Source organism: Labrus mixtus, chromosome 5 (assembly GCF_963584025.1).
Source record: "Labrus mixtus chromosome 5, fLabMix1.1, whole genome shotgun sequence".
In the NCBI taxonomy this organism is placed as follows: domain Eukaryota; kingdom Metazoa; phylum Chordata; class Actinopteri; order Labriformes; family Labridae; genus Labrus; species Labrus mixtus.
Genome location: NC_083616.1, coordinates 32,599,981 through 32,620,332, shown reverse-complemented (window position 1 = coordinate 32,620,332; position 20,352 = coordinate 32,599,981). Strand labels below are relative to the sequence as shown.

The window sequence follows — 20,352 nt, the reverse complement described above, 5'->3', positions numbered from 1 at the left end:
GTGTGTGTGTGTGTGTGTGTGTGTGTGTGTGTGTGTGTGTGTGTGTGTGTGTGTGTGTGTGTGTGTGTGTGTGTGTGTGTGTGTGTGTGTGTGTGTGTGTGTGTGTGTGTGTGTGTGTGTGTGTGTGTGTGTGTGTGTGTGTGTGTGTGTGTGTGTGTGTGTGCCTTTGTGTTCCCGCTCTTCTGAGAACCTCTCTTGTTTCCAGGGATAAACAGACGAGGAGAAATGCTCCCCGTGAGGTCACCTTGTTTCACGGCTCTCTCTCTAACTCTTTGTTTTGTAGGTGTCAGACATCGTGATTGTTTTGTGTTTTCTTCATGCAGAACCTCAACTTTTTGAATTATTCCTAAATCAAACCTCAAAGACTCATGACTCATGACTCACTGCCTGTGCAGGGAACACAGACTGATCAGTGTTGAATCTGTCGGAGGCTTTAACTCCTTTTGCTCCTCGTTTCAGAGCAAAATAACTTGAATCTTGATCCCGTTTTTTCGCCCGTATGCGCTCGCAGCCCCACTCTACAGGCGCGTGTTATCAAAAAGAATCCATAGAAAGCTTGCACCTATTTCTTCTCTGCAAATGTCACCTTGATTTGTGAAAAAGGATGAAAAGAAGAGAAGTGCTAAAAATCCCATGATGGCACATTTAGATGGATAATGATGAAGAAGGGGGAGGGGAGGTGAGAGGAGCAGCTGCTGCTTTGTACTTTAGGTGGTGTGTGTGTGTGTGTGTGTGTGTGTGTGTGTGTGTGTGTGTGTGTGTGTGTGAGATGCTGAATCTCTCACTTGCTTGTTTTGACTCTAGAATTGATTTAAACAACTCAAATTCAACTTTTATTATTGATTAAGGAACAAATATTTAAAATGGGTAAAATTTTTCAAAAGCATCTCCAATATTGATCCTAGTTTGAGCACGTTTCTGCTCGTGGAGCTTATTAGAAACATGCAGAGGCTTTTTAGGTCGGGTACAATCACTTCTATCTGAACCACTTCTCTCGCCCGCTTCCATCGCTGCAACACCTGTTGACCTGATAACTGCTCTCATATCTGGCAAACCGAGGGGCGTCCAAAACGGTCGGACATGTTTAAGGAGAAATAACAGAGTGGGAAACTTCTGCTTCCCATGAAGAAGGTCGTTTTTAGCCTCAGTATCGTTCGGCTGCTGAAACAACTCCAGAGGAATTAAATCACCTGCGAGAGATGGTTGTCGAGTCCTGAGTTTGGCATTTTGGCTTTTGTCATCTTCGGACCGTACGTTTCGTAGACACATGCACGTCACAGCGGGAGGTCAGGGTGCTGGGTGGAGCGTGCAGGAAAAGGAGTGTTCAGAAATGTCTTCTGTTTGTGAGTTAATATCAGGACGACATGAGGACACAACACAAACACGATACAGACACGTGAGGCGAGGAGCTTGAAGCAGGGAAGCTCCGCCCTCCAGACTTTTACCTGCTGCATTGACTGTCTGAGTATCCTGCAGACTATGTGAATTATTTCCCATCATGCTCCTGGTGGATTCTCACAAGAAGAGAAACAAACCACTCAGCTGTTTCTATGAGCAGCGGTTTGTGAGATCTGTAATAAGAAAGGCCTTAATGTTCGTTGTGTTAGCATTACACGCTTCTAAGGTCGTCAAAAGAACGTCCAGAGTCGACCGTCACAAATCAGAACAGTAAAATCCAGTCAGAGGACAGAGTCTCTGCAGACACAGTCACCACCACACATGTACAGAGGCCCAGAAGGGACAATGGAGCAGCTTTAGGAGAAGACTGTCTTTTACATAGCCCCTACATAAGTCTGTATTTTATTTTGAAGGTCCCTACATAAGTCTGTATTTTATTTTAATGGTCCCTACATAAGTCTGTATTTTATTTTGAAGGCCCCTACATAAGTCTGTATTTTATTTTAATGGTCCCTACATAAGTCTGTATTTTATTTTGAAGGTCCCTACATAAGTCTGTATTTTATTTTGAAGGCCCCTACATAAGTCTGTATTTTATTTTGAAGGTCCCTACATAAGTCTGTGTTTTTTAATTTGAAGGTCCCTACATAAGTCTGTATTTTATTTTGAAGGTCCCTACATAAGTCTGTATTGTATTTTGAAGGTCCCTACATAAGTCTGTATTTTATTTTAAAGGTCCCTACATAAGTCTGTATTGTATTTTGAAGGTCCCTACATAAGTCTGTGTTTTATTTTGAAGGTCCCTACATAAGTCTGTATTGTATTTTGAAGGTCCCTACATAAGTCTGTATTTTATTTTGAAGGTCCCTACATAAGTCTGTGTTTTATTTTGAAGGTCCCTACATAAGTCTGTATTTTATTTAGAAGGTCCCTACATAAGTCTGTATTTTATTTTGAAGGCCCCTACATAAGTCTCTATTTTATTTTTAAGGTCCCTACATAAGTCTGTATTTTATTTTGAAGGCCCCTAGATAAGTCGGTGTTTTTTAATTTGAAGGTCTCTACATAAGTCTGTGTTTCATTTAGAAGGTCCCTACATAAGTCTGTATTTTATTTTGAAGGCCCCTACATAAGTCTGTATTTTATTTTGAAGGTCCCTACATAAGTCTGTATTTTATTTTGAAGGCCCCTACATAAGTCTGTATTTTATTTTGAAGGTCCCTACATAAGTCTGTATTTTATTTTGAAGGCCCCTACATAAGTCTGTGTTTTTTTTTGATGGTCCCTAAGTCTGTATTTTATTTTGAAGGTCCCTACATAAGTCTGTGTTTTATTTTGAAGGTCCCTACATAAGTCTGTATTTTATTTTGAAGGTCCCTACATAAGTCTGTATTTTATTTTGATGGTCCCTAAGTCTGTATTTTATTTTGAAGGAACTAGCTGCTGGCTCTATTGGAGTGTGCTGTAAAGTTCAGTATTGTGGTTGAAATCACTGGAATACTCTGCTGCAAGGCCGATCCTCTAAATGTCCTAAACAAAATGTCTCCGGTGTCAGAAGCCGTGAGAATCAGCTCGCTGGTCGGGTCCGTTTTGGAAAACGTTGCTCACAACATGTTTTCTCTCCGTGGACATCCTGCGTCAAGAGGCTGAGACACGATGACATAACTGGAAAAAATGTGCTGTTCTGGCGTGCGAGGACAGAACGAATCATAATGATACGTTTTCATGTGTTTACAGGGTTTAGAGCCTGACCTCTGATCTGTGTGTAAACAGACTTTAACTTCACATGTTTCTCTGTTCCCTCCTTAATGACTCTGCTGAATAATTCATAGAGGCACCATGTGAGTGTTCATCTCTGAGATTTATGACTTCCTGTTTGTGTCTCCTCTCAGGGTGGAGGTTCAGGAGAACTGCGTCCGCTGGAGGAAGAGGTTCACCTTCGTGTCCAAGATGAGCGCCAACCCTCACACGGGAGTCCTGGATCCGTCCGTCTGCAGGCTGTCAGTCAGGAAGGTAGGACTCCTCAAGCTGCAGAGATACAGATCAGCAGGGTGTCTTTGGACCGGCAGCGACGAAAACTACGCTCCTAATGAGTCAAAACTAGGACGAGACTGGGGCGCTGGTGGCTCAGTGGTTAGAGCGCTCGCCCCATGTACGGAGGCTGTAGTCTTCCAAGCGGGCGGCCGGGGCTCCTTTCCCGCATGTCATTCCCTGCTCTCTCTCTCTCTCCCTGATTTCTGACTCTATCCACCTTTCTCTCAATTAAAGGCACAAAAAGCCCAAAAATAAATCTTTAAAAAACTCTGGCGAGACTGATGTGGGATTTTTGGGGTCGATACCGACGCCTATATCAGGAATAGAAACAAATCTGATACCGATATATCAGCCGATATCTTCCTTAGATCTATGTTTGATCTGTAGTGATAGATAGATTTAACACGTTTATCGCTCAGATCCCGTTATGAAACACGTGTGGAAAAGATCTTTAACGTAGACAGGATGGTCACTCAGCTGGAAAGTAACTGAGCATGTACGAGCATCACCTTGATGTGATGATCTGTGCTCTCTGTTCAGCGTCACAGGATGCTGTTGTGTCTTTCTTGGACGGGTTACTCTGTGATATTCAGGAGTTTAAGAGTCAAAGAGAAAATGTTCGGTCGATGTGTTGTGTAAACCAAAACTAAAGGATCGTTACAGAGTAGAGGCCGATCGCCTCCAACGAGACACGAGAGCTCAGGAGCTCCGAGGAGGTGACGACATTAAGGATGTAGAAAAGTGTCTTCCATTGACGTTGATTTCTTCTGGTTAGACGATGATGAAAAACATCTTCTGTAGAGAAAAGACGCAGCATGCAGCTTTGTAATGTTGAACCTCTGCTGCTGCGTTTCTGATTAACCCTCGAGGGTCGGGCGCACATCATCATCATCATCAGTGAACTGCGTCCTCTTAAAGACGTTCTGGAGACACAATCTTCTTCTCAGGTTATTTTCGTGCGTCGCCTCGATGGTGAAACCTCCCGTGTGAGCGTCTGCTCTAACATAACCACGAGTGTGGTCTGAAGCTGTAATTTGGCGCCCTGTAATCTCCTGACTGTGTAATATGAGGACGGATCAGTTTGGATTCTCTGGCTTCATTTTCTGTCTTCCTGTTTTTGTCTCTCCGCAGGAACTCAAAGGAGGAAAAGCATATTCGAAGGTAAGAACCCCCCGAGTCTCCGTGTCATAAACACGTCGTCACGGTAACAGACCAGTTCATGTCAGCGCCTGTAAACTTAAAGCCTCTTCATGTAAATATTAGCATTTCTAACCGCTCGTTCACGCTGTGTTCGCAGGGCATGACTGCAAATTACAAGCCGACTTTTATATGCTCACATATTCTGGGAAACAGCAGAACACCCCCGCCGACGGCTCGCTTACGGTCACTGTGCTCGCTCGTGAATAAAACACAAGGCCACATCTCTCATAAAGATAAACTACCTTTGTTGGTCCTTGCACGTCGTCGACCCAACAGGAACCGTTTCCTCTTGTTTCCCACGTTTCTCCATTTAGATTTCCTCCAGTCTAAATTTACCTCGCTTCCCTCCTTAGAAGTCGACTTCCTTGAACGCTCACCTATGAAAACAGGAGCTGCTTAAAGAAAGGGAAACCTGGAGGGGGGAAGAATGGGGACCTTTAGCTGGAGAAAGCTGCAGAGTTAATTTAAAAGAACAACATGTGGTGCAGACAAAAGAAGAAGCTGTGAGGTTTGTTTTAGTGATCAGGGTCATGTAAGCAGGGTCGCTATCTCAGGCTGCATGTAGGTCAGGGAACAACTCAGACCTTTGAAATGTCTGCAGAATAACGACGCTCACACATTAAACTCATGATCAGTAAAGTGGAGGACATGAGTCACTTAACTGTCAAGTATTTCATGCTTTTCAGGCAGTTTTTTCTTACCACTGTTACTTTAGCTGCTTTGCTAAAGTGCTCATGATGGATAGGCCGGATCTTTGTAACATAACAATGAGTAAGGTCTTTTACCTGCTTTATGTAACATAACAATGAGTAAGGTCTTTTACCTGCTTTATGTAACATAACAATGAGTAAGGTCTTTTACCTGCTTTATGTAACATAACAATGAGTAAGGTCTTTTACCTGCTTTATGTAACATAACAATGAGTAAGGTCTTTTACCTGCTTTTTGTAACATAACAATAAGTAAGGTCTTTTACCTGCTTTATGTAACATAACAATAAGTAAGGTCTTTTACCTGCTTTATGTAACATAACAATAAGTAAGGTCTTTTACCTGCTTTATGTAACATAACAATGAGTAAGGTCTTTTACCTGCTCTTTGTAACATAACAATGAGTAAGGTCTTTTACCTGCTTTTTGTAACATAACAATGAGTAAGGTCTTTTACCTGCTTTATGTAACATAACAATGAGTAAGGTCTTTTACCTGCTTTTTGTAACAACAATGAGTAAGGTCTTTTACCTGCTCTTTGTAACATAACAATGAGTAAGGTCTTTTACCTGCTCTTTGTAACATAACAATGAGTAAGGTCTTTTACCTGCTTTTTGTAACATAACAATGAGTAAGGTCTTTTACCTGCTTTATGTAACATAACAATGAGTAAGGTCTTTTACCTGCTTTTTGTAACATAACAATGAGTAAGGTCTTTTACCTGCTTTATGTAACATAACAATAAGTAAGGTCTTTTACCTGCTTTTTGTAACATAACAATAAGTAAGGTCTTTTACCTGCTTTTTGTAACATAACAATGAGTAAGGTCTTTTACCTGCTTTATGTAACATAACAATGAGTAAGGTCTTTTACCTGCTTTATGTAACATAACAATGAGTAAGGTCTTTTACCTGCTTTTTGTAACATAACAATGAGTAAGGTCTTTTACCTGCTTTATGTAACATAACAATAAGTAAGGTCTTTTACCTGCTTTATGTAACATAACAATGAGTAAGGTCTTTTACCTGCTTTATGTAACATAACAATGAGTAAGGTCTTTTACCTGCTCTTTTGTAACATAACAATAAGTAAGGTCTTTTACCTGCTTTTTGTAACATAACAATGAGTAAGGTCTTTTACCTGCTCTTTTGTAACATAACAATAAGTAAGGTCTTTTACCTGCTTTTTGTAACATAACAATGAGTAAGGTCTTTTACCTGCTTTATGTAACATAACAATGAGTAAGGTCTTTTACCTGCTTTATGTAACATAACAATGAGTAAGGTCTTTTACCTGCTCTTTTGTAACATAACAATGAGTAAGGTCTTTTACCTGCTCTTTTGTAACATAACAATAAGTAAGGTCTTTTACCTGCTTTATGTAACATAACAATGAGTAAGGTCTTTTACCTGCTTTATGTAACATAACAATGAGTAAGGTCTTTTACCTGCTTTATGTAACATAACAATGAGTAAGGTCTTTTACCTGCTCTTTTGTAACATAACAATGAGTAAGGTCTTTTACCTGCTTTTTGTAACATAACAATGAGTAAGGTCTTTTACCTGCTCTTTTGTAACATAACAATGAGTAAGGTCTTTTACCTGCTCTTTTGTAACATAACAATGAGTAAGGTCTTTTACCTGCTTTATGTAACATAACAATGAGTAAGGTCTTTTACCTGCTTTATGTAACATAACAATGAGTAAGGTCTTTTACCTGCTCTTTTGTAACATAACAATAGCGCCTACAAACATTTATATTGGTTCGACAACAGGGTAACATCGATGTCCCGGTCTGTGACTTCACGTTGCATTACTGCGTTTTGGAAGTGTGAGAGCGGGAGCTCCACATTCACACACAGTCAGACATGCACACACACACAGCGCTGCGCTCCCCCGCTGAAACCGCCTCGCCCCTGTAACGCCTCTGTCTGAAGGCGGCACAGAGGGGGGATCACTGCGTCCCCCCCATTACGCCTCCTCAACATTCAGATTGAAGGCGAGACGTCTCAGGGGGGTTATTATCTGGTCTGAAAAAGGTCTATTATCAGCTAACCGTTTAGGATCTAAACATCCTCCAGGGACTCTTTAAAAATACCAGTTTTCACTCTGCGTCTGTGGACTTTGTCTCGTGGTCACTGCAGCCTGTCATTCATAACAAAAACCTTCAGAAGCCTGTGATGGGAAAGCCGTGAACTCGCTCGCTGTGTTAATGAACGGGCGTTGCAGAGATCTCTCATCTCTTCAAAAACACTTTGCCAAAAATAAATCCCAGTGAAGCCTTCCATTAGTGAGTCTAGATTTAACTCACTCTCTCTCTCTCTCTCTCTCTCTCTCTGTCTCTCGCCCTCAGCTGGGCTTCACAGACCTCAACATGGCCGAGTTTGCGGGTTCGGGCTCCACCGTGCGCTGCTGTCTGCTGGAGGGATACGACACCAAGAACACACGGCAGGACAACTCCATACTCAAGGTGAAGAGACTGAATGAGGGAATGTAGAGCTCAGAACACAGGATGAACTTTTGTGTTTACGTTCTGAAATATGTCTCTTTAACCGTCTGTACCTTCAGCAGGTCTCAGCGCCTAAAGCGAGCTCGATCATTAACTCTGACTCTTTGACCTTTGCATTGATTGTTTCCACTCCACTGATGTGTTCAGAGGAAACCAGAGAGGAGAGGTTAAAGACCAGTTCTTCCTTTTGTTACATAAAACTGCTGGAGGGGCTTTTGTTTCAAGACTTCAGGAAGTGAAACTGTATCCATATAGCGCTAATACGTGCCGCACAAATGAAAGCAAACAAACTAAATCGTAGAAATCAGAGTCAGACGGGGTCGAACTAAGATCAGGCAAACGCAGAAGGAAGCGGAGGAGAGTTACTCGAGGTCTCGTCTGCAACAGTTTTTTAAAACCGTCCAAAGATTCTGCAGATCTGATGGATTGCGGGAGTTGATCCCAGAGGGCGAGAGACAAAGCGTGATCACCTTTTAGTTTTAAAGTTAGAGCGAGGGATAGAAAGCAGGCCGAGGTTAGATGAGTGGACGAGCGGTGAAACATGGAACAAGGAGGTCAGAAATGTAATGCTAAACGTTTTAGTGATGATTGAATGAGGAATGAACAGAGACATGCACAGTAATGTAGACGAGAGAGGATAAAAGTGTGTATTCATATTTCTAGATGTGAAGAGGAGAGCGTTGGTCTGATATTTCTTAGCTGCAGGAAACAGGACTGTACAAGCTCAGTGGTATTATTGGTCACATGTTGGTCCTAAGGTAACATCCATCTACAGCTGAAATTAACACTTCAATATCACTTTATCATTCTGCTATTATTGGTGCTTTATATCCCTAACTTCCTGAAATTATGTAAAGAAAAAGTAAATCAACCTGTTCTCCTTCAGTGCAGTCAGTAAAAAGCTGCAGCTGAATCAAACGTCTCTCTGTGGAGTTCAGGAACTCTGCAGCGCCCCCCAGAGGCCGTAAACACAAACTGCTCTGCCAAACACAGAGCCAAAAGAGTCATGAGGAGTTTAGTCATCTGGTTCCTCTGAGAGAGAGTTCAGACTCAGACGTCAGGGAGCTTAACGGGAATCTACCCCCGAAGTGTTCCCGGACATCTTACAATGACTTCACCAGAGAGAGAGAGAGACGTTCACTTTGAGCATGTTTGGAGAGCTCGACATCGTTAGTCTTTTTCTCTGAGCTGATTTACAGTTTGATGATTAACTTCAGTGAACCAGGAAGAAAGAAACATGAAGGGAAACAGACATCAGTGTGAACAACTTTGGAAAACCATTTCATCCTTTTGTTGGTTTCAGTTTAGAGACGGAGGAAAATGACCTTTTGACTGAACCACTTCAGACCGATTTAGACCCGAGTCGGGCCTAATCTCAGCCCGATCCCACGCCGTTAGTCATGCAGTATACACGGCCCAATCAGCTGCTCCCGACCGCTCCGATGATTCTCTGGCATGTTTGATGTCCTGTGTGACTGCACACACACTCACACACGGAGAGAGAGAGAGAGAGAGAGAGGGACAGAGGGAGGGGGGACTCATCGATGACCCTTGACCCGCGTCTAAACCTCTTTATTTTACCTGCACAAACTGACAGTGTCTGAAATCACCATGGCAACAGCAGGCAGGCCAGTTTTCTCTGTCTCCATCCTCCTATGATGAACGTAACTATGGCAGAGATATCAGCTGAACTCCAAGTGACAGAATATTTATCATGATTAAGCTTGTGTGTGTGTGTGTGTGTGTGTGTGTGTGTGTGTGTGTGTGTGTGTGTGTGTGTGTGTGTGTGTGTGTGTGTGTGTGTGTGTGTGTGTGTGTGTGTGTGTGTGTGTGTGTGTGTGTGTGTGTGTGTGTGTGTGTGTGTGTGTGTGTGTGTGTGTGTGTGTGTGTGCGCGCGTGTGTGTGTGCGCATTTGTGACTTTTGCGTGCCAGAGAGAAAGGGGGCGGGTTTTGCCGATGTGTGTGTTTGCGGCGTGCATATGAGTTAACTGAAATCGTCCTCCGTCCTCCGCTGTGGGAGTTTTCTGCTGATAGTAGGGAACGCTCCGTCCTGACTTTTTGTGAATGTGAAGGGAAACAGAGAATATCAGAATAGAGAGAACGTGTGCTAAAATGTGAGTTTGTAAAAAATGTTTCTTCTTCTGTTGTTTCTTAAAGGTGATCATCGGGATGACCCTGCTGTCTGGAGATCCGTGTTTTAAAACGTGAGTGCGCACATGGACAAGCCTTCACAGAACACGATTTGATCGCAATCCACAGAGAGCGGCGGGGCCCCTCACTTAGATAAAACATCACAACAGTGATCTCTCGATGGTCCATCCGATTACTGTCACCTAGCAACCAAAACCACGGCAACAGAACACAAAAAAACAAAACACTTTGTCCCCGTGTCCACCTACCGTCACAGCGTCTATTCCCCGTATAGTTTTGTCTCCTACAGATCGTGTCTTGTCTCCTCGTCCTCCTCGCTCTGCGTCGGATCGGGAAATAAACGATCTCAAATATAAAACATGCAGTAAAAAGTAACGGAGCAGTGTCGCTCATACAGCGGCCGTTGTCATGGAGACAGGACGGACGTGCAGCGCTTCTCTTCTCAGCGCACAAACGCTTCATGCAAACGCTCCCGAGCGAACAGCCAGCGCTTTTCTGCCTGGAAAAAGAAACGCCACGTGGACACGAGGCTTATAGCGGCCACTTTCATCCAGACTGATGCTTGAAATGAAACGTCCCTCCTCTGATCTTCATCTGCTGAACACAGCGGACACACAGGGGTCAAAGGTCAGCTGGATGTTCAGACACATTTGAAAAGAGTGAAGACAAACATCTTCTGCAGATGTTATTGGTTGTTGATGAAGCGGCCAATCAGACGTCTGTTTGGGGTTAATGGCTCTCAGCAGAGTCTCTGATCATCCATGTTTTTATCCTGTTTTAGTGTTTTTTATGATCTGTAACCACTTCCTTAATGAGTCCCACTGTGTCCTGGCGTCCTGGTCGTTTTAACCTGATAATGAGACGTTGGTGATATCAGCGCTCCTCCGTCCTGTGACTCACTCTCGCTGCAGTCAGGAGAGTCAAAGTAATCGGAGCGTGCCGAGCTCGTTGAATCTGTTCCTGACTGACGGGTTGTGTTGTTTTTTCTGCGTCCTGCAGGCCTCCCAGCACAGCGAAGTCCATCTCCATCCCGGGCCGGGAACACACCCTGCAGCTGGACTGTAAGGGGGAGGGGACGGCCGAGCACATCCTGGCTGGAGGGGTCTCTCTGGGCCGGGCCTCCAAACCGAGACCCTCCATCATCAGCTCAGGTACGAGTCTCTCACAGCGTTTCACTCCAAGTTCAATTACTAGATTATTAAAGTTTATCTTTAAAGTCTGAGCAGATTAGAGACGAAAACCAGACCGGTCCAGACTTCCACATCTGTGTTTTATTTTGCTTTAAAAGCTTTAAAAAACGGCTTCATGTCTGCAAAAGATTTAGGACTTAAAATGATTAATTTTCTCCTCTGACATTATGCTGTCTCCTCTCTCCTCTCTCCTCTCTCCTCTCCTCTGGAGACTCCTCTCTCCTCTCCTCTCTCCTCTCTCCTATCTCCTCTCCTCTGGAGACTCCTCTCTCCTCTCCTCTCTCCTCTCTCCTCTCTCCTATCTCCTCTCTCCTCTCCTCTGGAGACTCCTCTCTCCTCTCTCCTCTCCTCTGGAGACTCCTCTCTCCTCTCCTCTGATGTCTCCTCTCTCCTCTCTCCTCTCTCCTCTCCTCTGGAGTCTCCTCTCTCCTCTCCTCTGATGTCTCCTCTCTCCTCTCCTCTGATGTCTCCTCTCTCCTCTCTCCTATCTCCTCTCTCCTATCTCCTCTCCTCTGGAGACTCCTCTCTCCTCTCCTCTCTCCTCTCTCCTCTCTCCTCTCTCCTCTCCTCTGGAGACTCCTCTCTCCTCTCCTCTGATGTCTCCTCTCTCCTCTCTCCTCTCTCCTCTCCTCTGGAGTCTCCTCTCTCCTCTCCTCTGATGTCTCCTCTCTCCTCTCCTCTGATGTCTCCTCTCTCCTATCTCCTCTCTCCTATCTCCTCTCCTCTGGAGACTCCTCTCTCCTCTCTCCTCTCTCCTCTCTCCTATCTCCTCTCCTCTGGAGACTCCTCTCTCCTCTCCTCTCTCCTCTCTCCTCTCTCCTATCTCCTCTCTCCTCTCTCCTCTCCTCTGGAGACTCCTCTCTCCTCTCTCCTCTCTCCTCTCCTCTGGAGACTCCTCTCTCCTCTCCTCTGATGTCTCCTCTCTCCTCTCTCCTCTCTCCTCTCCTCTGGAGTCTCCTCTCTCCTCTCCTCTGATGTCTCCTCTCTCCTCTCCTCTGATGTCTCCTCTCTCCTCTCTCCTATCTCCTCTCTCCTCTCCTCTGGAGTCTCCTCTCTCCTCTCCTCTGATGTCTCCTCTCTCCTCTCTCCTCTCTCCTCTCCTATCCCCTCTTCTGTCTCCTATCTCCTCTCTCCTCTCCTCTGATGTCTCCTCTCTCCTATCTCCTCTCTCCTCTCCTCTCCTCTCCTCTCCTCTCCTGTCTCCTCTCTCCTCTCCTCTGATGTCTCCTCTCTCCTCTCTCCTATCTCCTCTCTCCTCTCCTCTCTCCTCTCCTCTCTCCTCTCCTCTGATGTCTCCTCTCTCCTCTCTCCTCTCTCCTCTCCTATCCCCTCTTCTGTCTCCTCTCTCCTATCTCCTCTCTCCTCTCCTCTGATGTCTCCTCTCTCCTATCTCCTCTCTCCTCTCCTCTGGAGTCTCCTCTCCTGTCTCCTCTCTCCTCTCTCCTATCTCTCTCCTTTCCTCTGCTGTCTCCTCTCTCCTCTCCTTTCCTCTGTCGTCTCCTCTGCTGTCTCCTCTCCTCTCACGTCTCCTCTGCTGTCTCCTCTCTCCTCTCCTTTCCTCTGTCGTCTCCTCTGCTGTCTCCACTCTCCTCTCCTGTCTCCTCTCTCCTCTCCTCTCGTCTCCTCTGTCGTCTCCTCTGACGTCTCCTCTCCTCTCCTGTCTCCTCTAATGTCTCCTCTGACTTCTCCTCTGTTGTCTCCTCTCTCCTCTCCTCTGACGTCTCCTATTTCCTCCTAAGTTTCCTCTCTCCTCTCCTTATTGTACATGGTCCCTTTACAAATAAAATAAGTTATAAGTGATGTACCATCTTTTTGTTCTCTTCATCATTTGTTGCTGAAGGTCTCCTTGAAGAATCTGAAGTGAACCAGTCTGCAGACATCTTTCAGTCAGGTCACTCTCGTAACTCGAGCTACGCCAGCCAGCACAGCAAGATCTCAGGTAACACCCCCACCCGTCTCCTCTGATGTCTCCTCTGATGTCTCCTCTGATGTCTCCTCTGTTGTCTCCTCTGTTGTCTCCTCTGTTGTCTCCTCTAATGTCTCCTCTGATGTCTCCTCTGTTGTCTCCTCTGATGTCTCCTCTGTTGTCTCCTCTGTTGTCTCCTCTGATGTCTCCTCTGTTGTCTCCTCTGATGTCTCCTCTGTTGTCTCCTCTGTTGTCTCCTCTGATGTCTCCTCTGATGTCTCCTCTGTTGTCTCCTCTGATGTCTCCTCTGTTGTCTCCTCTGTTGTCTCCTCTGATGTCTCCTCTGTTGTCTCCTCTGATGTCTCCTCTGTTGTCTCCTCTGTTGTCTCCTCTAATGTCTCCTCTGATGTCTCCTCTGTTGTCTCCTCTGATGTCTCCTCTGTTGTCTCCTCTGTTGTCTCCTCTGATGTCTCCTCTGTTGTCTCCTCTGATGTCTCCTCTGTTGTCTCCTCTGTTGTCTCCTCTGATGTCTCCTCTGATGTCTCCTCTGTTGTCTCCTCTGTTGTCTCCTCTGATGTCTCCTCTAATGTCTCCTCTGATGTCTCCTCTGTTGTCTCCTCTGTTGTCTCCTCTGATGTCTCCTCTGATGTCTCCTCTAATGTCTCCTCTGATGTCTCCTCTGATGTCTCCTCTGTTGTCTCCTCTGTTGTCTCCTCTAATGTCTCCTCTGATGTCTCCTCTAATGTCTCCTCTGATGTCTCCTCTGTTGTCTCCTCTGATGTCTCCTCTGTTGTCTCCTCTGATGTCTCCTCTGATGTCTCCTCTGATGTCTCCTCTGATGTCTCCTCTAATGTCTCCTCTGATGTCTCCTCTGTTGTCTCCTCTGATGTCTCCTCTGTTGTCTCCTCTGTTGTCTCCTCTGATGTCTCCTCTGTTGTCTCCTCTGTTGTCTCCTCTGATGTCTCCTCTGTTGTCTCCTCTGTTGTCTCCTCTGATGTCTCCTCTGTTGTCTCCTCTGTTGTCTCCTCTGATGTCTCCTCTGTTGTCTCCTCTGTTGTCTCCTCTGACGTCTCCTCTGATGTCTCCTCTGTTGTCTCCTCTGTTGTCTCCTCTGTTGTCTCCTCTGTTGTCTCCTCTGATGTCTCCTCTGATGTCTCCTCTGTTGTCTCCTCTGATGTCTCCTCTGTTGTCTCCTCTGATGTCTCCTCTGATGTCTCTTCTGTTGTCTCCTCTGATGTCTCCTCTGATGTCTCCTCTAATGTCTCCTCTGTTGTCTCCTCTGTTGTCTCCTCTGATGTATCCTCTGATGTATCCTCTGATGTCTCCTCTGATGTCTCCTCTGACGTCTCTTCTGTTGTCTCCTCTGATGTCTCCTCTGATGTCTCCTCTGATGTCTCCTCTGTTGTCTCCTCTGTTGTCTCCTCTGTTGTCTCCTCTGATGTCTCCTCTGTCGCCTCCTCTGCTGTCTCCTCTGCTGTCTCCTCTGATCCTCTGTTGTCTCCTCTGATGTCTCCTCTGATGTCTCCTCTGTCGTCTCCTCTGATGTCTCCTCTGATGTCTCCTCTGATCCTCTGCTGTCTCCTCTGATGTCTCCTCTGATGTCTCCTCTGTTGTCTCCTCTGATGTCTCCTCTGATGTCTCCTCTGACGTCTCCTCTGATGTCTCTTCTGTTGTCTCCTCTGATGTCTCCTCTGTTGTCTCCTCTGCTGTCTCCTCTGCTGTCTCCTCTGCTGTCTCCTCTGATGTCTCCTCTGTTGTCTCCTCTGCTGTCTCCTCTGATGTCTCCTCTGTTGTCTCCTCTGATGTCTCCTCTGATGTCTCCTCTGTCGTCTCCTCTGATGTCTCCTCTGTTGTCTCCTCTGTTGTCTCCTCTGCTGTCTCCTCTGATGTCTCCTCTGTTGTCTCCTCTGATGTCTCCTCTGATGTCTCCTCTGTCGTCTCCTCTGATGTCTCCTCTGTTGTCTCCTCTGTTGTCTCCTCTGATGTCTCCTCTGATGTCTCCTCTGTTGTCTCCTCTGCTGTCTCCTCTGTCGTCTCCTCTGATGTCTCCTCTGATGTCTCCTCTGCTGTCTCCTCTGTCGTCTCCTCTGACTTCTTCCCTTCCTCTCCTCTGATATCTCCTCTGTCGTCTCCTCTACTATCTCCTCTGTCGTCTCCTCTGATGTCTCCTCTGTCGTCTCCTCTGATGTCTCCTATGTCGTCTCCTCACCGTCCTGCAGGCTACAGCACTGAGCACTCCTGCTCCTCCAGCCTGTCAGACCTCACACACCGCAGAAACACCTCCACGGGGAGCAGCACCTCGGGGGGGCTGGGCTTCACCACTGACACACCCACAGAGGGGGAAAGGGACGCCGGACGTCCAGAGAGACCCCCAAGACCCCCGCGGCCTGTCCACCCCCCAAACAGGCCCCCCAGGTACACACACAGAGACCAGTGGATGGTTGAAGTGCTCAGGGCATTTTGATTGACACCTGAACTTCTTCTTCTGTGTTTCAGGAGGAAGCAGGACTCGGTGGAGAGTCACCCCTCCTGGGTCAACGACACGCGCATAGACGCCGACGACATCGTGGAGAAAATCGTCCAAAGCCAAAACTTTGCAGATATTCACAACACTGAAGGTACGGCGAGCGCAGAAATAATCCAGAGAGTCTCCTCCTGTAAAAAGGTTTATGTGACATCTTTGTTTTTAAAGACGTGAACGCTGCTCGTGTTCCTCCTCCTCATGTTTTCTCTTCTTTTATCGTCTCACATGTCCGTCGATGTCTCCTGGTTCCCGTCACCGCTCTGCTCACCGTGTTTCTGTGTTTGTGGTTTTCAGACAGCAACCTGCGTCTGTTCGTCAGCAGAGATGGAACCACGGCGCTCAGCGGCATCAGGCTCGGAAACAGGTGAGCAGACATTTTTTTATTTCTCCTTCTTTTCTTCCCTCCCCTTTCTGTTCCGACCTATAGAGACGCTTTCTCATCTGCACTCCTGAAAATATCTGGATAACTTCATTAGAGCACGGAGATGGTAGAGGTGGCGTGCAGACAGTCTATGGTCGTGCAGCGATCACAGGGAATAAAGGTCACCACCCCCTCCCACTGGCCCCTCCCACTGGCCCCTCCCACTGGCTCCAGGTGAATTCTCCTGATTATATCCTGCTGTGTTCTCACATCAGCTCACTCTGACTTTCTGCAGAATAAATACGAGGAGGCTGAAGGAGAAACTCTGAGTGAAGAGAGAAACATTCAGATGTTTGTGTGATCACATGACACTCAGAGTGGAGATATCAGAAGTTTTTCAGGAGTTTTTCAGGAGTTTTCTGCACGTTTGAAAGAACTATGAGTCACTCGCTCTCTTCCTCTTTTCAGTCGGTCACTTTCAGTTTTAGTATCAGTTTTACTGTATCAGTTCTGCTTTCATCACGTCTTCCTCTCATATTTCTGCTCTTTAAAAAAAAGAAAAGAGAAACGTTTCAAATGTGTCTAAACTACCAGCTGACCTTTGACCCCTGTGTGTGTGTGTGTGTGTGTGTGTGTGTGTGTGTGTGTGTGTGTGTGTGTGTGTGTGTGTGTGTGTGTGTGTGTGTGTGTGTGTGTGTGTGTGTGTGTGTGTGTGTGTGTGTGTGTGTGTGTGTGTGTGTCCCTGCAGGGTGTCTGCAGGCGGCTATGAGCCTGTGGTGATAGAGAGCCACTAAACGGAGAGCAGCGGACCCTGAGGATCGCCTCGTCTGCTGTCTCCGGGGTTTTCTTGGAGCTTCAGCCGGTCTGACGCCGTGAGAAGAGAACCTCGTCAGTTTGCACTTTATGTGAAGTTTGTGTCCGTCTGCTCGTCTGCACTCAGATGTTTTCAGAGTGAACGAGCCACATGCAAAGAAACGTTTCTGTAACACTGCCTCGTGTTATTTTTAGTTTAAGGCGCTCTAAATTTAATTTCCCCTGATTTAAACATTACAGAGAAGATACAGACAGTAGAATCATCCGTGTGTTTTAACCATCGACTGTTTATCAACATGGACGACACATCTCTGCCTCCTTCCGTTTAAACAAAGTTGAAGCCAAAACACCACGGCAACGGGCGCTAACACATTGCACTGCCGACGTCATTTGAAACCAGGAGATCTGACTGGTGGAGTTAACATCCCGCCCCTTCCTCCTCTAACCCACATTGAAGTTGCCAATAAAAGGTCAAAGGTCATTCAGGTGGGTTCAGCCCACAGCAGAACAGATTCTTGGGTCTGTTTGCAGCAGATGCTCACGGTTATGGAACGTTCAATGACGCAGGAGCCTCATTGGTCAACAGAGCTGTCAATCAGGCCAGGTTTTTTTTTTGCGTCAAATAAGAAAATTCAAACAAAACTTCTCAGAAAAACTGAACACTGATAAAACTGCATGATAAGAACTTTGAGGACAGATCTCGGGTGTGTCTCATCTGTTAACATGGAGGAGGCGGGTTTATGACCGATACTGCAGCCGGCCAGCAGGGGACGCTCTAAATCTTTTTGGCTTCACTTGGAGGTGGCTGTTGCTCCGTTCATCCTAATATACAGTCGATGGTTATCACTGATGCTCTGTGCTCACTCTGCTGATGGTCAGGCGACCACGCCCGTTCAAAGTGTCGCTTTTTAAAACGTTTACTTCTGAAACATCGTTTTGTTCTTTATGAAAGTGAATCAGACACAAACTGAAACGGTAAACTAGATCTCTCTCGCAGAGCAGCTGTGAAGACGCAGAAACTCTGAATCACTTTAGTTTTTGTTTTGAAGTCGTTCCCTGTTGATCGGGGGAAAACGCAGCTGAACCACTTTGTGCCTCTCGAGTTTCTCTCCAATGAGCCTGAAGCACCGACAGCGTGCTGGTGACGGGGAGGAGGGAGACATCTTTAACTTCTTGGTTTTTTTTGTGTGTGTCTTATTGTGTTTGCTCTGAGTGTGCAGGTGTAGCCTCACTGGAGATCCCACTGCATCATACGCTGCACTGCTCCGTCTGCATGAAGGATTCAAATCCCTGAGAGATCGTTTGTCTCTTTTCGCAGCCATCTGAAGTTCTAAACAAAGCGTGACGTAAACAACCGCTTTGTGGTACAGGCTGCTCTGGTTTCACTTTTAGTCGAGATGAAGGAAGAGTTGAAGGATTCCTGCAGCAGCTTGAACTCTTAAAGTCTTTGTCGCCCCCTGGTGGAGCAACGACCTGCTGTCAGGTTTTATTTAGCTTGAGTCTTTCCTCTTGTGGTGTTTACTTTCTGTCAGTTTACAGCTGACGATCAAACACCACAGAGGCAGAAAGACGAGATGTTTCTGAAGCTCTGACAGAAACAGGAGAAGAGTTACGATGTTGTAAACCAGCCGGCTGGTTTACACTTTATTCAGTTTGTTTTAGAAGAAAGTTTGAGCTCTGGATGGAAGGATCATTTTCATGTGAGGAGTCTTGAAATTATATTTTTCTGTTTGTAAAAAAAAAGAATAAGAGGGAAAACACACAAAATCTTTAGATTTCACTTGAAAACTCGGATGTTTTGATCTGAGATTGTCGAGGAGAAAGTCAAAGCCGCGCTGCAGATGATGTTTAAATTCCTGGTCCATCTAATCTGGACATAATTCACTTCACAGAGGAGGATTAAATATCTCTTTTTTTTTCTCTTTGGGGCTCCGTACATATCAAACTGATAAATACTCAAACTTCAAACCTGGAAAAAGCAAATCTGTGGCGTTTTGCAAAACTAGTAAAAACATTTTCATCAACAATTCTTTGTTGCATCAGAAACAATTAAAGAAATCCTTTTGGCCGTTTCCCCCCCCATTTACAAACAGAAATCTGCTTTTAAGACTCTCAGTTCGTAGTATTTTTTTAAGTTTCTCATCTCGTTCACACTACGCTGGCTCGCTCCGGCTCCTTGTATATCGGTTGCACACTCTGTCTTTACACTACCTGTTTGTATTTGAGGTTATTAATCACACGCGTTCTCACGTTTGGGGATGAACCACTGATGTTTACATCACCACAGCTTTTAGTTTTCTTTGAAAGCATTTATTTAAATATTTGTGTTCCTTTCTCTTCTTGTCTGGAGGTTTGTAATAAGCTACGCACACGACTCACCTCCCCCCGAGCTTCTTTTTCTTTTAGTAACTCTAATAAATAAATCTATTGTAACAGAGCTAGTATAACCTACATTTATAGAGAAACACTTATAGTTACTATGATTTTTATTCCATATTTTTGTGGGTTTTCTGCAGAAATGACAATAAAAAGCTAATCTGAGGTCGTGTCTGTGTCCTGTTTTTAATCAGCTGTTTAGTTGTTGTTGTTGTGGGACATGCATCTGTTTTCTTTGGAGCCCCAGAAGTTCTGCAGAATGTAACTTTATCTGGTGGGAACACATGATTATAATGTGTGCAGAGGATCATTTTCGTCCTTTTCTGTTCCCTGCATGATGAGGTTTTTAAAAACATAAATAGATTGTGTTTTTATTGAACCGGATGGAGGCTCCACAAAACAAGAGGACACATCACAAGATTTACACTAAAAAAGAAAAAGTCAACATGAAGGCAACTCAACAAAACAGGAGCTAAAATACGGTAAGACATCTTAAAGGTAGGGTTGGTCATTTCCTCCAGACTCTTTATGTCCTGACAGAAATGAATAACTCATGTTCTCTGAAGAGGGAACAAAGACAATCCATCATCTGTATCAGTTTGTAAGTCTGTAAAAACTGCCACGAGGTGCCAATCTGATGAACCAATCACACGCCTCCCTGTTTCCCTGCTCGCTCTCTACCTCTTGCGTGGACTAGCCCACGCTCAAAACATGAGCTGAGGTCCACTTCTGGAGCCACGGCGCTCGTGCATGTAAGTAAAGGGGCGTGGCTTTAGAGGGAGCACAGAGGGGAGGGGGTGGGTGCAGACGCAGCACTGAGGGAATGCTACTTTCAAAATCATGCCTTTAAGAGTGGAAACGTGTGCATTTCAAACACTTCCTGACATGTCAGCCTCACACATGACAGATTATCTGCTTTAAGCGTCTTTATAGACGGGTTTCTGTGCAACGTTATCGCAATTTATGCGCCCGCAACCAGGGGGCAGAAAGCGGGCTCCTTGCCGTTGATTTCAATCAGAGACGAGTAACGATGACGAGGAGTTGTTGTGCAGTTAACTGCACAAACTGCAGAAAAGACAGGTGGAAAATGTTCAATATCCCGGCGGGGATCTCATCCGTTTGCGAAAAGAAGAAGGTGATTATGGCTCCAGGCCATTAAAAGGGAGGATTGGGGCCCCGGCGG

General features: G+C 45.5%; 1 protein-coding gene and 1 long non-coding RNA gene across 2 annotated transcripts in view; one reads left to right on the top strand and one right to left on the bottom strand.

Moving 5' to 3' along the window:
• Nucleotides 1–19,334, top strand: part of LOC132974755 (early estrogen-induced gene 1 protein-like) — a 35,177-nt gene extending 15,843 nt beyond the window's left edge. The window contains exons 2-12 of the mRNA XM_061039026.1: nucleotides 3,291–3,411; nucleotides 4,564–4,593; nucleotides 7,693–7,809; nucleotides 10,006–10,052; nucleotides 10,999–11,150; nucleotides 13,030–13,128; nucleotides 15,315–15,510; nucleotides 15,592–15,713; nucleotides 15,914–15,983; nucleotides 16,729–17,263; nucleotides 17,300–19,334. Coding sequence (XP_060895009.1) covers nucleotides 3,291–3,411; nucleotides 4,564–4,593; nucleotides 7,693–7,809; nucleotides 10,006–10,052; nucleotides 10,999–11,150; nucleotides 13,030–13,128; nucleotides 15,315–15,510; nucleotides 15,592–15,713; nucleotides 15,914–15,983; nucleotides 16,729–16,774 — 1,000 coding nt within the window. The 3' untranslated portion in view covers nucleotides 16,775–17,263; nucleotides 17,300–19,334. The remainder of the gene's footprint in view (nucleotides 1–3,290; nucleotides 3,412–4,563; nucleotides 4,594–7,692; nucleotides 7,810–10,005; nucleotides 10,053–10,998; nucleotides 11,151–13,029; nucleotides 13,129–15,314; nucleotides 15,511–15,591; nucleotides 15,714–15,913; nucleotides 15,984–16,728; nucleotides 17,264–17,299) is intronic.
• On the bottom strand, nucleotides 5,351–6,985 carry LOC132974761 (uncharacterized). Its single transcript, XR_009673141.1, has 3 exons — nucleotides 6,826–6,985; nucleotides 6,634–6,711; nucleotides 5,351–5,417 (listed from the first exon to the last, which is right to left on the bottom strand). It is a non-coding gene; the product is annotated as an uncharacterized LOC132974761 (long non-coding RNA).
• Nucleotides 19,335–20,352: the final 1,018 nt, after the last annotated feature.